General features: G+C 40.3%; 1 protein-coding gene across 2 annotated transcripts; it reads right to left on the bottom strand.

The window, feature by feature from the left end:
• Positions 1-852: 852 nt before the first annotated feature.
• Positions 853-11,813, bottom strand: STEAP1 (STEAP family member 1). 2 transcript variants are annotated; one of them, XM_065731565.1, is made up of 6 exons: positions 11,662-11,813; positions 10,580-10,663; positions 8,249-8,341; positions 5,605-6,117; positions 3,489-3,653; positions 853-1,813 (listed from the first exon to the last, which is right to left on the bottom strand). In XM_065731565.1, exons 3-6 carry the CDS (start codon positions 8,327-8,329, stop codon positions 1,556-1,558), a joined length of 1,017 nt encoding a protein of 338 aa, XP_065587637.1. In that variant the 5' UTR covers positions 8,330-8,341; positions 10,580-10,663; positions 11,662-11,813; the 3' UTR covers positions 853-1,555. The 2 variants fall into 2 exon arrangements, with proteins under 2 accessions (XP_065587637.1, XP_065587638.1); XM_065731566.1 differs by lacking the exon at positions 11,662-11,813 and adding an exon at positions 11,378-11,433.
• Between the last annotated feature and the right edge of the window lie 1,214 nt (positions 11,814-13,027).

The following is a 13,027-nucleotide window of genomic DNA, read 5'->3' on the forward strand; positions in this document are numbered from 1 at the left end:
ACATTTCTGAAGTTTACAGGCTGGCTTCCTGCGTTTTAGTGTTCAACTCTGTCATGTATTACCAATACACAATGCCACTCAAGTCTCTTCAGTTTATATGACACAGGTCACCACGTTCCCATTATTGTCACAGTACTACACAAGCACAACTTTTAAGTTGCAATAACTGAGTGGAGTTAAAACCGGGTAAATACAAAATGTGGTAGTAGTAATTTAATTTGTTATTTATGCCCAGTGTTCCAAGTCCACAAATGTAAAACAGAATCATTAGCTCCATGTATTGCATATTCTCTTACACAGACATTGTTTTCCCATTTGCTTAATAGCAGAACCACTGCAATTCTCATGTAGATGATTCCAGCAATAGGTGGCATCATCAGTCCATGCCCTAGTAAGCTCATGCAGGCAAACTGGCAACAACATTTCTGATACTGTGTGAAAACATTAACTACTGCATAAGGTATTTAAAATAGATGTTAACAAATGAATTATTCAGTTAAAGCATTCAGGCAGACCTATGTGACACAAAGAAAGTGAAGTTTCATCACCTTATACTACAATTTAGATAAAAGCAAATGCATTCTGAAGCAGTTTCACACAGAAATCTCAACAAATCAATGTCAAGGTTCAAACGACTGTTTTTAATGATTTTCTTCCAGTCACACAATTGTGCTGGTCCTACAGTAATACAATAAAACATATTTACTCAATGTGTGAGCTATCCCCACTGGAATAATTTGTGTTAATAATGATCAGCACGTGTCAAAGGCTGCAGGTTCAAGTCGAATACATGGAAAATTTCCAGCATCAGAAACAAAAGAATTTGTTCATGGAAAAAAAATAATAAAAGAAAACGTTTTATAGTTCTAAATAAACAGGCACACCTAGTCCCATATAAGATGTAGATCTGAATCTAAAACCTTTTTTTTTCTTTTATACTGTGCCTAAGCCTCAGGAGAGATTTCCCTTGCAAAGTTCCCCAGAATTCTGCTTACTTAATTGTTTAAATCCAAGACATGGTGGGAATGCAAATTTGCATTTAGCTCTAGTATTAAAGGATCTCTTCTGCAGTTAAATATAAGATGCAGGAGATAAGGGGAAACAGGGCAATAGATACTCAAGTTGTTGTCCCATCATAATACTGAGATTAAACCAGGGAACAAACGTGGCTGTGGGATGTAGAAAGCATTCCTGGATTCTGTGGTGTAATGATTTATTTACTTTCTGTGGTCATCTGGAGCAATGATTTATGATTGCATTTTCCAGTGAAAGAATTACAATTGAAGCAACAAAGCACTGGCATTTTAAGAGCCATGAGTCAGAAGAAAGAAATGATCAAATACCAGAACACCAATAGATTAAAGTGTAAAATTAATGTTTCCAATTTCTGTCTCAACATAAGTTCAAATTGCATCAGGTATTCCATACCCCTGCGGATGAAATGAAAAGTAAACAAGAAACATCTAAGAAATAGATGAAAACAAAGCTTGCAAGTGAACATTCCGTTGACTTGAGCATATTTACATATCTCAGATAGGAAATGTCCATATTTGATCTATAGTCTGGAAGACAGGTTGGTTTGATTGGTCTGTGTATTAGCTTCCCAGCCACATCTGATCTTCTTAATCCTCTTCCTGAAACATGGGAGGAACAGTATGCATTTACACAGCAGAACCACAATAGGAAGAAAAACTGCTACCATAAATGAAGGTGGTGTGTACCAGATAAATTGATTAACATCAACCCATTTATTCCAAGCAAACACCAGTGCGTGAACTGTGCATAGCAGCAGAGCTATGTATCCCATCTTGCTCTGAAAAAAGAAAGAAAATAAAGTTACTTATTTTCTCCAGCTTTGCAAAAGATTACTCTGTTAAACAAGTCAAAAGGCCTTCAACCAACACACTTAAGTGATAGAAAAGAGAACATTAGGTTTGAATTAAAGTTGTAGAACTATAATTCAAGCATCCAATTGTACATCTATTTGCCACCTTGGAGAAAAAAGAAAAAAAAAAAAGCAGGAACATTTTTCTCCCATTGTTATGATACTGCAGTAACATACAGAAGAGTCAAAAGATTCCCAAAAATGGGTCAGTTCTCAGTATCTCAATCTGTAGATGTCATCTGTATCCTGACGTCTTTTCTAATAAATTATTATGGGTTCAAAAGGAGGTTTATGAACAGTTCAGTCAATTGTTTGCAAAGGGAACTTCTAAAATCTATTTAAATCAGTAACTATATTAAGTATAGTGCTATGATAAATGTGGCTTAGGATTTGAATTTCAAGAGGAAAGGAAGAGTTATGCTAGAGTTACTAGCAGTTTTGAGTTTCCTGTGTACGTAATAACTTTGTTTTTATTACAAAAATGGAATTGCCATCAGCTTGAAGTCAAACACTGCCTTTCCAATGGCTAAATCGATAGGATACGATTTTTAAATATACAAATTGTTTTTTTACAAAACTAATCCAATATATTACTATTTCACTTCTGGATTCCATCACAATGATAACTTAATGCAAGAAGTAATCATGTACTGGGGGTCTCCCTCCTATACCAGTCTATATATGTCTCTGTAGAGCAGACAAATTTTTCCTGCAACTGGTCCATTAAATAGAGTGCCAGAATCCCAAATCACTAACTGTCAGAAAATATGCATTTCATATCTATTTTTCAAATTGATATCATGTTTTCAAATGACAGGCAATCAATAGGTCTTCAAATTTTCAGATTTTGATGTTCAGAGACCTATCTCAACATGTTTAACACAGTATGATAATACTGATGCAGAACTATCCCAATCATTATTGTGTTTTATCATTATTTTATAATAAAATATATTGTTTATTATATTTTGTATTACTATTACGCTATATACAGAGAACTAGGAGAGAACCAGACACTTGGGTGAATGAAAAAAAAAAGCCATCTTTAGCAAAACCAATTACAAAGTAGGTTTGATTCTTACTTGTTCCTTCTCAGAACGCCTCATTCTCAGAATATTACTTTTTGAAGCAGGCTATGTGGCTAGTGCCAAATACAGATGGAAAACCTTTGCATCCCAGAAGGTAAGAGTCTTCTGGGCTTTCTAGGCACCAGGTACTGCTCAGGCAAAATGGCTCAAAGTGAGCAACAAGCAATTCTTGTGCAGTGAAATCGCATGCTGTATGGAAACACTGTGAACTGGTTCAGTACCACCTACTTCCAGCTCACCAGAGCACAAGGCCTTCCTGAAACATAAATGGCCCAGAAGGTGACCTAAATGCTTAAAACACCAGCAGTCTGGTGAATTAAATTTTTTTCTCTCTTCTTATTTCTTATTTATTATTTATTTTTGTGGAACAATTAACAAAGGATGCTGTACAAGTTTTTACATCTGTTTCTTTGACTATTCTGTATTTGATATTTTAACTATGGATGATTTCAGCAGAAAACATACAGTCCTAAAAATGAGGAGTGATGACATGATATGTTGACATTTATGTGTACCTGAATATAATGAAACTCTCTCCAGGTCAAAGAGTGACTGACAGATGGGATTGATGCTATTGCCAATAAGGCCAGCAAAGCAAGTCCCAGAATTCCTAGGGACACATAGATCTCCATTCTCCAAACATCATGTTCAATCCAGGCATTTTCTTTCTTTTGTTTGACCTGTAGAAAGAATCATAGAATGGTTTGAGTTGGAAGAGACCTTAAATGGCCATGTAGTCCAAACCCCAGCTGTGGGAGGGATGTTTCACCAGATCAGGTGTCATAAAGCTCCATCCAACCTGATTTTGAACACTTCAGTTGACAAGGCTCCCACAGTCATTCTGGGCAATCTGTTCCAGTATCTCACCACCCTCACCGTGAAAAAATTCTTCCTTATATCCAATCTAAATCTATCTGTTTTCAGTTTATAACCATTGCCCTTTGTCCTGTCTGTAAAGGACCCTGTAAAAAAGTCATTCTGTCTATTTGGTAAGCTCCTTTATATACAGAAAGGCCACAATAAAGTCTCCCTGGGGCCTTCTTGTCTCCAGGCTGAACAACCTCGTATCTCCCAGCCATTTTCTATAGCAGAGGTGCTCCAGCTCTCTGGTTATTTTCCTGGCTCTCCTTTTAACCCTCTCTAACATGTTCACATCTTTCTTGTACTGGAGACTCCAGCACTGGATGCAGTACTTCCATGTGGGGTCTCAAGAGAGTGGAGTAGAGTGCAAGAATCATCTCACCCTTGTCCTGTTGGCCAAGCTTCTTTTTGTACAGCCCAGGATACAATTGGCTTTCTGGTGCACTTAGTCACTTCCATAAAATAGAGTTGTTTTCACAATGGTAATTAGGAAGTAAGATGTGAAACAGTGTTTTTTGAATGTTTCTGAATGTAACTGCTGTTTAACTGCAATGAAAAATTCCCCACTAGTATCTGCAGAGCAAAGGTAGGCTTCAGGTGAAAAGAATGTACAGATTGCATCAGCATCTTGGCTCAGAAAAGACTTGTTCTGAGGCATGTTAGCCTGCCTTCACAGCAGGAGAAATCTTATTCTTTGACAAAAAAAAAAATCCATCTGTAACTAAATACCATACCTGGGAACTTATAACAACAGGAAATATGTTTACAGTACTGTTTTACGGTGCCAATTTAGCAGGCATTCTTAACATTATTGTGCCAGAATAGCCACTTAGTCCTGTTTATTCAACAACTTGGTGCGTTCAGCTGCACAGAATACAATGGTTGATATGGATGAAAATAATAAGCAGGTATTAAAGTTTTTCCTATTTCCTATCAAACAGTTCTTCGATGCTATTAGAGAACACCATCATATAATATGCTCCACATACGATCATTTCTTCACCTGCACATAAGAACTGGAATCTCACAGAAATTTCTTATAAATCATTCAAGCCAGATCACCAGAAAGGCTGACTTTCAATGTTTTTATGAGGTTGTTTCATAGAATTCTTGAAAACATCCTACTCCACTTTTAATAAAACATTAGACTTTGAGGATATTAAAACTAACTTTTACACCTTATACTGGAATATTCCTTATAACGGAATACTCATGGCACTCAGAGTAATATATACATGTAGTAGATACTCTCTAGTAACAGAGGACTTTGGATAGATTTGCAAGCCATTTATTGCCCATGACTTGGAAGCATGATAGAAATTGTTTTAATTGGATTGTTTTATCAAGTTAGTGTGTACCAGACAAACTGTGGAGTCATCAGTGTTCATAAGTTTAGCCTTTGGCAAATGAAAATTATTGTAATTTAGCTCAGCTTTGTTGCTGGATAATTCACTTCACAAAGATGACGTCTAAAAATAGCGTGTGCAGCAGTTTTTGTTGATAGTTAGATTCCACTGGTGCTGAGAAAATTAATCCACACTAAATACTGTGCCAAAGACTTACGTATACCTGTGGGGCAGTTATAATTATTATACAGAGAGTCAAAAATTCCTAGATGAAGAAAGTGACTTATTGAGTATACACTGGCACAGCCGTGATGACTCTCATCTCCCTGTTACATGCTTCAACTAGTAGGTTCTGCTCCATTCCTTAACAGTGCTTTGTGAGGAGTTGCTTCAAAATCAGAGGCAATTTCTGAACAATTCATACCTGCTGGAATGCCCAATTCAGCAGCTTGTATCTATATGATCTTCTCATTGGATAGCATAGGCTATAGCAGGCATGCAACACAGCGAAGAAGAAACTGAGAAGTCCAAATTGCTTCCTTGATAACATCCACCTATCCAGCCACAGGGGAAATCTTCTGTACTTAGTGCCGAAGTACAGCTGGAAACCAGCAGCTAATATTCCTGGCAAATACACCAGTGCTAAAAGGGTAATTGAAACCACTGGTAAAACTTTGTTTATGACAAGGATTGGAATTTTATAGAAAACGTTTTCATTTCTTGTTATAAAAGGATATACGACATCTCTCAGAGATGTGTAAATAAATGTCAGTAATGAGATCACAGATGCTATCTTCAGTGGCATGTGCCACCTGGGGAACAAATCCTGCTCGTAGGGCTGTTCTGAAGAGTATTCAAACTCATTAAAATGGTGTGCTTGATGTAAGTTAAAAAGTGCAGCTACTTCAGGTGGATTGGTGACTTGCATAGCCTCATTCTGGAATGGACAGGAAGGAAATAGCAGTGAGATTAAAAGAAGATTAAAACTGTAATCACTTATTTGATAGAAAATCACGTATTTGATATAACTTTTATACTATGCATTACTGAAACCATATCCAACCAACATGCACATTATTAGAGACAAAGCAACTTGAAAGTATATTTCAAATAGTACAATCAGTAGTTGAGAAATTTTAGTGTCTATTTCCTATTCTTCATCCTTTATGTACAGTGATTTCAAAATAGATTTTCTTTCCAAGAGGTTAACTACACCACAAGAGAAGATTACATTATATGAAGCATCACTAAAGCTTCTTACGATAGCCACTCAAGATTTCAAATTTCAGCTACAGATTTATTGAAGTAACTCAAATAAATATATGTAAATCTGAATCCAGAGATGTGACAGTACAATATTTCTTTTAGCCACTGCTGTATTAATGACAATCAACTTAGGGAATAAAGATGCAAGTAGAAATATTTGGGATACAACATATTAGCTGTGCCCCTTTCAACTCCAGGTTCAATTCCCAGGCTTTTCTTTTTGTCCTCTCTAAATACAATAGAGTTCTCTCAGCTTTTATGAAAACTTATGGAGCTGAGTCACTTCAGTTCAAAAAGCTGAAGATCTTGGCAGAATTATCACAGGCTTTAAAAGGAGCTAAGCTGGGGCAAAATATTAGTGCATTACAGATTGTTTTACACTGAGATAATGTATTTAAAGATTGTCCGATCCTTATGGTCTGGAGAAGAGGTATTTGATCAAAACAAAAGTACACGCATGCATCAACAGCAGGACATTACAGTTGATGCAGCAGGCAGCTGTCCAAAGGGGGAAGCTGGGTCTTCATAACATTAATAAACATGTACCTCCTTCTAATATTTGAGTGAAATGTAAAGTGAACCTGAACTGATGTGGCAATAGCTCAGCTTTAGAATGGCTAATGTTGCATGTGTCTCAATCTCCAGAATATGATATGGCAACGTCAGCTTTGAGGAAGGCAGCTACTAGCAGTTTTAAAGATGTAAGTTGGCATTCACAGAATCATAGGATCATTTAGGTTGGAAAAGACCTTCACAATCATAAACTTCAAATCATTCTTCTAGAAAACAGGAGATTTGCCTATTTCTGCTATACTACCTGTCTTTATTCTTAAGAATCAAGTATATTGAAATTGATTAAGGTGTCATTTCAAACAAGATGCCACTTGGAAATAATGCAAGGGTAAGTGGATGCAAGTCTTGGGTTCACTTTCTCTGATACAGGGTGTTTTGCTTTCTATTAACAGAGAGATAAGAAAAGTACATTGCTATCTCGCTGTAAAATCTTAAGAGGAGTCAAGGCAGCCTGTTCCTGCACGTCTGACTGAATTGCCTACAGTGCTTCACAGTAAAATTAAAGGGCATAGTCCTTATTAGGGTTTTATAGTTGAAGATGCTTACTGAATGATGAAAATGTGTATTTTTAATGAACAGAGAAAGTATGCCCTAAGTAACTTGTATTCTCTAATCAATGAAGAAGAGTTCAGTCCATGCATTACACAATGTGATATTAATATATAAAATTGCATATTATATAAACTGAGATACACCTCTGGGCCCAGTTTCACTTACAGATTCCAATTTCTTGAAGATACAGTTTTTAAGTCTAATTCAGAATTCCACAGATTGTAAGTTCACATTAGAAGAGCAAGTTGTAGCTTGAACTACCATCCATCAGTAATTGCAGAGACAAATTATGTTGGAGTGGATTTTTTCCTAGACATTTTTTAGTGTAGTGTGGAAAACTTACAATTATAGAGACTCCATCAAAGATAAATTTCAAATTTAAGATCAAAAATCACAATTTATTTCTATGGACCTTTGCTCAGCTGGTATAGTGCAATTAACAATTTATGACATTTTTAACTGGCCCAAGGCTTGTGCATTTTTTACGTATGGAATGTGATTTAATTGAATCACTTGTTCATTATCTTTTTAATCTCTTAGTGTCAGTGTTGTGAGAAGACTTGAAAAGTATTGATGATACGCCAGTGGTATGGGAACAGGGTACATCTGGACAAAATCAAACAAAAGACTGCAATATTCTGCACAACATGTGAACTGCTCTTTTACAGAAACATTACCAAGTCGATAAGGTTTCCTCTATTTCTTCTTGGCATGATGTTTTGATCAACGGTACGACTATCACCTTCCCTCTTCTCCATTGCAGAAATTCTCTGCAAAACAAACACAGGATGTAAAACAGGTTTTGAAATGCCCTACTGAGGCCTCTTTGACCACAAAATATTTCTTCCCCCTTCCATTTGAGAGAGAAGTTACTTTTTTTTTTTTTTTTTTTTACCCCTAAGTAAGGTGAAGAGCATATGAATCAACAGAATAAAGTAACCAGAGTAAGGCAATATTTAAGCTAAACGCCTGCATTGCTAGAGGAATGAAAGATTTAATTCAGGGCAAAAGTTTTTAAAATAGAACAATAAAGTATGAAACAACTTTTGCTTGTGGAATGACAGGTAAAATGTTATAAAGATGGATTTTTGATAAGATTATGACAAGCTTCAATGAAACATTGTCTAGCCTAATGAGAGACTGAACTTGCTGCTGTAAGAAACTCACACCAATCTGTGGTTGCTCATACTTCTTAGGTTTTATGATTCAGACATTTAGGCTTGGTCTGCCTAACAGCCTGAGGCATCAAGATTGTCAGGAAACTCCAGCTGGAACTTTGTTCATGCTGTTAAGGTACACTCTCAATACTTATCACCCACAAGAGGCAGAGATTAAAGATTCTAAGAGATCAGAAGCCAGAAAACAGAGGAAGAGCAGAGATAAAACAAAACAGATGTTTTCTCTCTTGAGATCTTAAGACAGCAGTAGAGATGCTACACTGAAGTCCTGAGAAGGCTGTAAGCAACTGCAAGGAGTTACGTTCCACAAGGACTTCCAGTGCACACACCACACTGCCACACAATGCCAGAAGAGATGTGCTTGTGCCACCTCTGGGAGCTCACACTGCCAGACTAGTGTAAGTTTTCTGTGGCTGCCTTCAAGGCTGAGACTAATTGGCTCCTCTGGGTAGACATCCCACTGAACAGCTAATTGCTACATACAAAATCAGTTCTCTAAATACAGATTATTTTACACCCATCAAACTTTTGGAAAGTTGTATCCAAATGTGACAGTTGTACTATTTTTCTCTGCATGGTTCCTTCAGTCAACGATTCCCACTGTCTTCTACTATCTGGTACAAGGACTTGCTTTCTACTAGGCCACCAGACTTCCAAAGCCTTTTTTTCCCCAAGTATTTATTTTCTGATATTTTTCCCTCCTGCTAACGAGCTCTCCCTTTGGGCATAACCTTTCAGCCAAGTGTTGCAGAGTAGGGTCAACAAGAGCTTCTCTCCGAAGGTCAAGCCATTAACCCTTTCCTATGCCAGCTATTGGACAGTTTGTATATCCTGCACACAAGAAAACATGCTGCTACAGACACATTCCTACATTTTTCCCCGTTATTACATTATTAGTGATTTTATCACAGATACTGTAACCAAGATCTTCTCTGATCTTCCAGTCCTACTATTAGTTAGCAAATCCTACTTTTATCTGTTTTGATATACTGCATTTCTAGTTGTTACAAGGGCAAAGAATAGTTTTAAGACTTCAGTGTGACTTACTTACTTGCAAAAAACAGGTAACAAAGTGATTTCCAGATCTGTTTTTAAAGGAACTCAGAATACTGGAGTCTGTCACACTGTATCCTCTGATTTTTAGAGTGTGAAGTGAAAGTAAAAAAAATAAATGTAAACAACACTGAGACTGACTTTTGAAAACTTTTAAAGCAGGTTATGACTCACTCCTTTGCTACTGTTTCAGTTTTTTTTTTTTTTCTTCTGTACTGACCTACAGGGGCTTACACAGTGATCCCAGCCTCTTTGAAACTGTCTGCCACACTGTCTAGGAGGCCCAAAAGTATATTTTTGATTGGGAAGCTCTGTGTGGGAGACCTTAACTCACCTGTGTCTCACGCTGCTACCACTCCTACTTTAGAAATTGCAAATCCTGAAACAGCTTCTAGATAAAGGTCAGTATTGGTGTTGATGCATATAAATAATACAATGATGAGAAAAACAATCAAGAGCTGGTCAGTTGCTGATCCAAAAAGTTCATTTGAGGAAAAAAGGCTTCCATAGAATCTTAAAAAATCCTCTTAATGCTTTATGTGGCAGGAAACAAAAACAAACATGGAAAAAGAAGATACATTTGTGTGAGTGAATACATATGCTCTAACAGGGAAACATATGGGTTATAGCCATAAGACTACATGCAAGGAAGCATAGGTGGCAATTCACTATAGTCCACTTGGCTTCTGATACCAGAGTTAACGCAGAACTATTTTTTATACACTCAGTAACATCACACAGTAACAGCTTTTGGAAATTTTAAATACCAACACTTACAGTTTTATTATTCAGTGACTTACGAATTGTTAGAAAGAAGTCATCTACAGCATGGCTCTGCCTGGAACACGTCTGAAGAAAGTCCTGCGGAAGACAGAAACCAATTACAGCCATGTGTCAGTCACAGCTGCTCTAAAAGAAAACAGCTGTAGCAACGTCCATCCTCCATGCACACCCGAAGGCAGCAGTACCACCAGCTGGAAACAAGGATGGAGGGCCTACAGCTGAGGAGGGCAGAGCTCCCAGCATTGTGAGCCCTGAGAAAGCAGGCTGATGGATAGCGCTGAACCAGCAGGGACCCAAACCGGGTAGACCTGACTGCACAAACACCCTCTCAAGCCAATGAAAGGTTTTCCTGAATAAGGGTTTTCATTGCTAGCTCCGTGGAAAAAAAAAAAAAAAAGAAAAGAAAAAATGTCCAAAATAAACAGCCTGAGATAACAGTCATGGGGAGATGGGAGAGAGCGGGATAGGGACACCGTCCCGCTGCTCCCTTGGCACCGTTGGAAGACGGCAACGTGACAGCGCTGGGACAGCGGGGCTGACGTACGGCGCAGCACCCGGCAGGCAGCGAGAACTCGTGCCCCTTCACTCACGCAGTCCCGCCGAGCTCTCCGCAAAGCCTCACGCGGACGGTTCAGAGCTCGCTCCCCTCCCACCGAGGGCATCCGGAGCGGAGTGCCGGTGGCAGCGGGCGGGCGGGCGGAGCCCCGCGCCGGAACCCGGCGGCAGCCCGGCCACGCGCCCGCCCGCAGCCCGGCCAGCGCCGCCACTTCCCGCCGCCCGGGGCGCACCCACCTCAGCCCTCCGGCGGCGCAGCCTCTTCGGCCCGGCGGGGGACTGCGGAGCGGGGCTTCCCCTTGTAGCAGCCGGGAACCCGCTGAGCCACGACGCGGCGAGCCCCCGCCGGCCGCAGCCTCCACCCCCCCCGCCCGGCCCCGCCCTCCGCGCCCATCCCGCCGCCCTCGGTGCCGGCGGGGCGCGGGCCGCCTGCTCCCCTTCTCCGAATAGTGGCCGCCCTCCGGGGCCCGCGGAGCGCCGGGCTGCGGCTCGGGCCCCGCCGGGACAAAGGGCGCATTCACCTGTGCCCTCCCCGCCCCGGAGGAGAAAGGAGAGGGAAGGAGAAGGGCTCCGCTAAATGCAGCCCTTCGCGCTCCTGCTCCGCACCTTTCTTTCGGTTCTCCCTTCGCTTCCAAACTCGTCGTTCCCGCAGCCCGGCAAAAAGCTGAGTGCAATCCTCACTTGAAAAACTACATCTGTTTTTTATTTTTTCTTTCTTCTCCAAGTACCATCGACTCCTGTCTTTTTCCTGTGCTAATTATTCAGGAAAAGGCACTTTTGTCACGCAGCACCGTTCAAACTCCGTATTAGAGGACACGTGAGGCTTTGGAGGCTGACTGGCATTGCAGAGCCCGGGGCAGACCGCCTCAGGAATGTTTTCATTTCTCCACGCAGAGCTCATCGTGTCTTCCCCGGGACGGCTTCACAGAAACCTTGCCAAATTCCATCCCTTTTTTAAACCTGGGGAGTATATTAGCATTCTTCCTTCCCAGTAGAAGTTCGATGGACGCAGCCTCCAGTGGAATGCTATGTTCTGCCTTCTACTCGTAGGAGTGATTGCTCCTCCTGTGTTAAAGCAAAACTAACTTTGAATACTTCCTTATAGTTGCCAACATTAGAATACTTTTCTGTGCTTTGCATGATGTCTATTTCCCATTTGCTTTCCCTTTTATTTTCATTTTTTTTTCCTTTTTCGCCACGGTTGCTAAGGTTTTCATGCTCTCACTTTCTGAAAGTGCCGTTTGGTTTTGTTCTGGGCACCTCTTTCCTGCCGTCGGTTTTGGGCTGCTTCAGTCCCGATGAGCAGCATCAGCAGGGGGACACCTAGCGGAGCTGCAGCCGGGCTGCCACGCGCAGGCTGACAGCGGGATTGGTGCCCTGCAGGGCGACTGCAGCGTCTTCCTCCGAGTGAACTCAGTGACTCCTGATTTCTCGTGGGAAGTCACTGGTGTGAGTTAGTCCTAGTCTCTAGGACTGCATTTATAGACCAAAATGTAGCTCAAGAGACGGCTCAGCATCTGGATATCCCATCTTAGTTTAAGCTTTTGTAAAAAATGCTCAAGAGCTCAGCTTCCAAATAAGCACTCTGAGATGATGAGACAAAAAGTCAGGCCCAAGTGAACCATGCCACCAAGTGCACAGTCAGCTGCTCTGCCTAGATGCTCCTGGTAGCTTCGGCCTTCACCTTTCCAGTCCCTGCACCCTGAGAACTGTATGGTGCCTATCTGTGGATAAAAATGGAAACCACAGTTTTTGTTGGTGCTGACAAGGTAGAAGTACTTCGGCTGAGCTGAAAGTATTGCCTCCTATTTGTTTCCATGGAAATGGCAACAGATACAAAGAGCACAATAGCACCGTTTGATAGAGAAAGTTCTCAGATGCAAAACA

Source organism: Cyrtonyx montezumae, unplaced genomic scaffold (assembly GCF_038088225.1).
Source record: "Cyrtonyx montezumae isolate F1298 unplaced genomic scaffold, pur_monq_1.0 scaffold_14, whole genome shotgun sequence".
NCBI classification, from domain to species: Eukaryota; Metazoa; Chordata; class Aves; order Galliformes; family Odontophoridae; genus Cyrtonyx; species Cyrtonyx montezumae.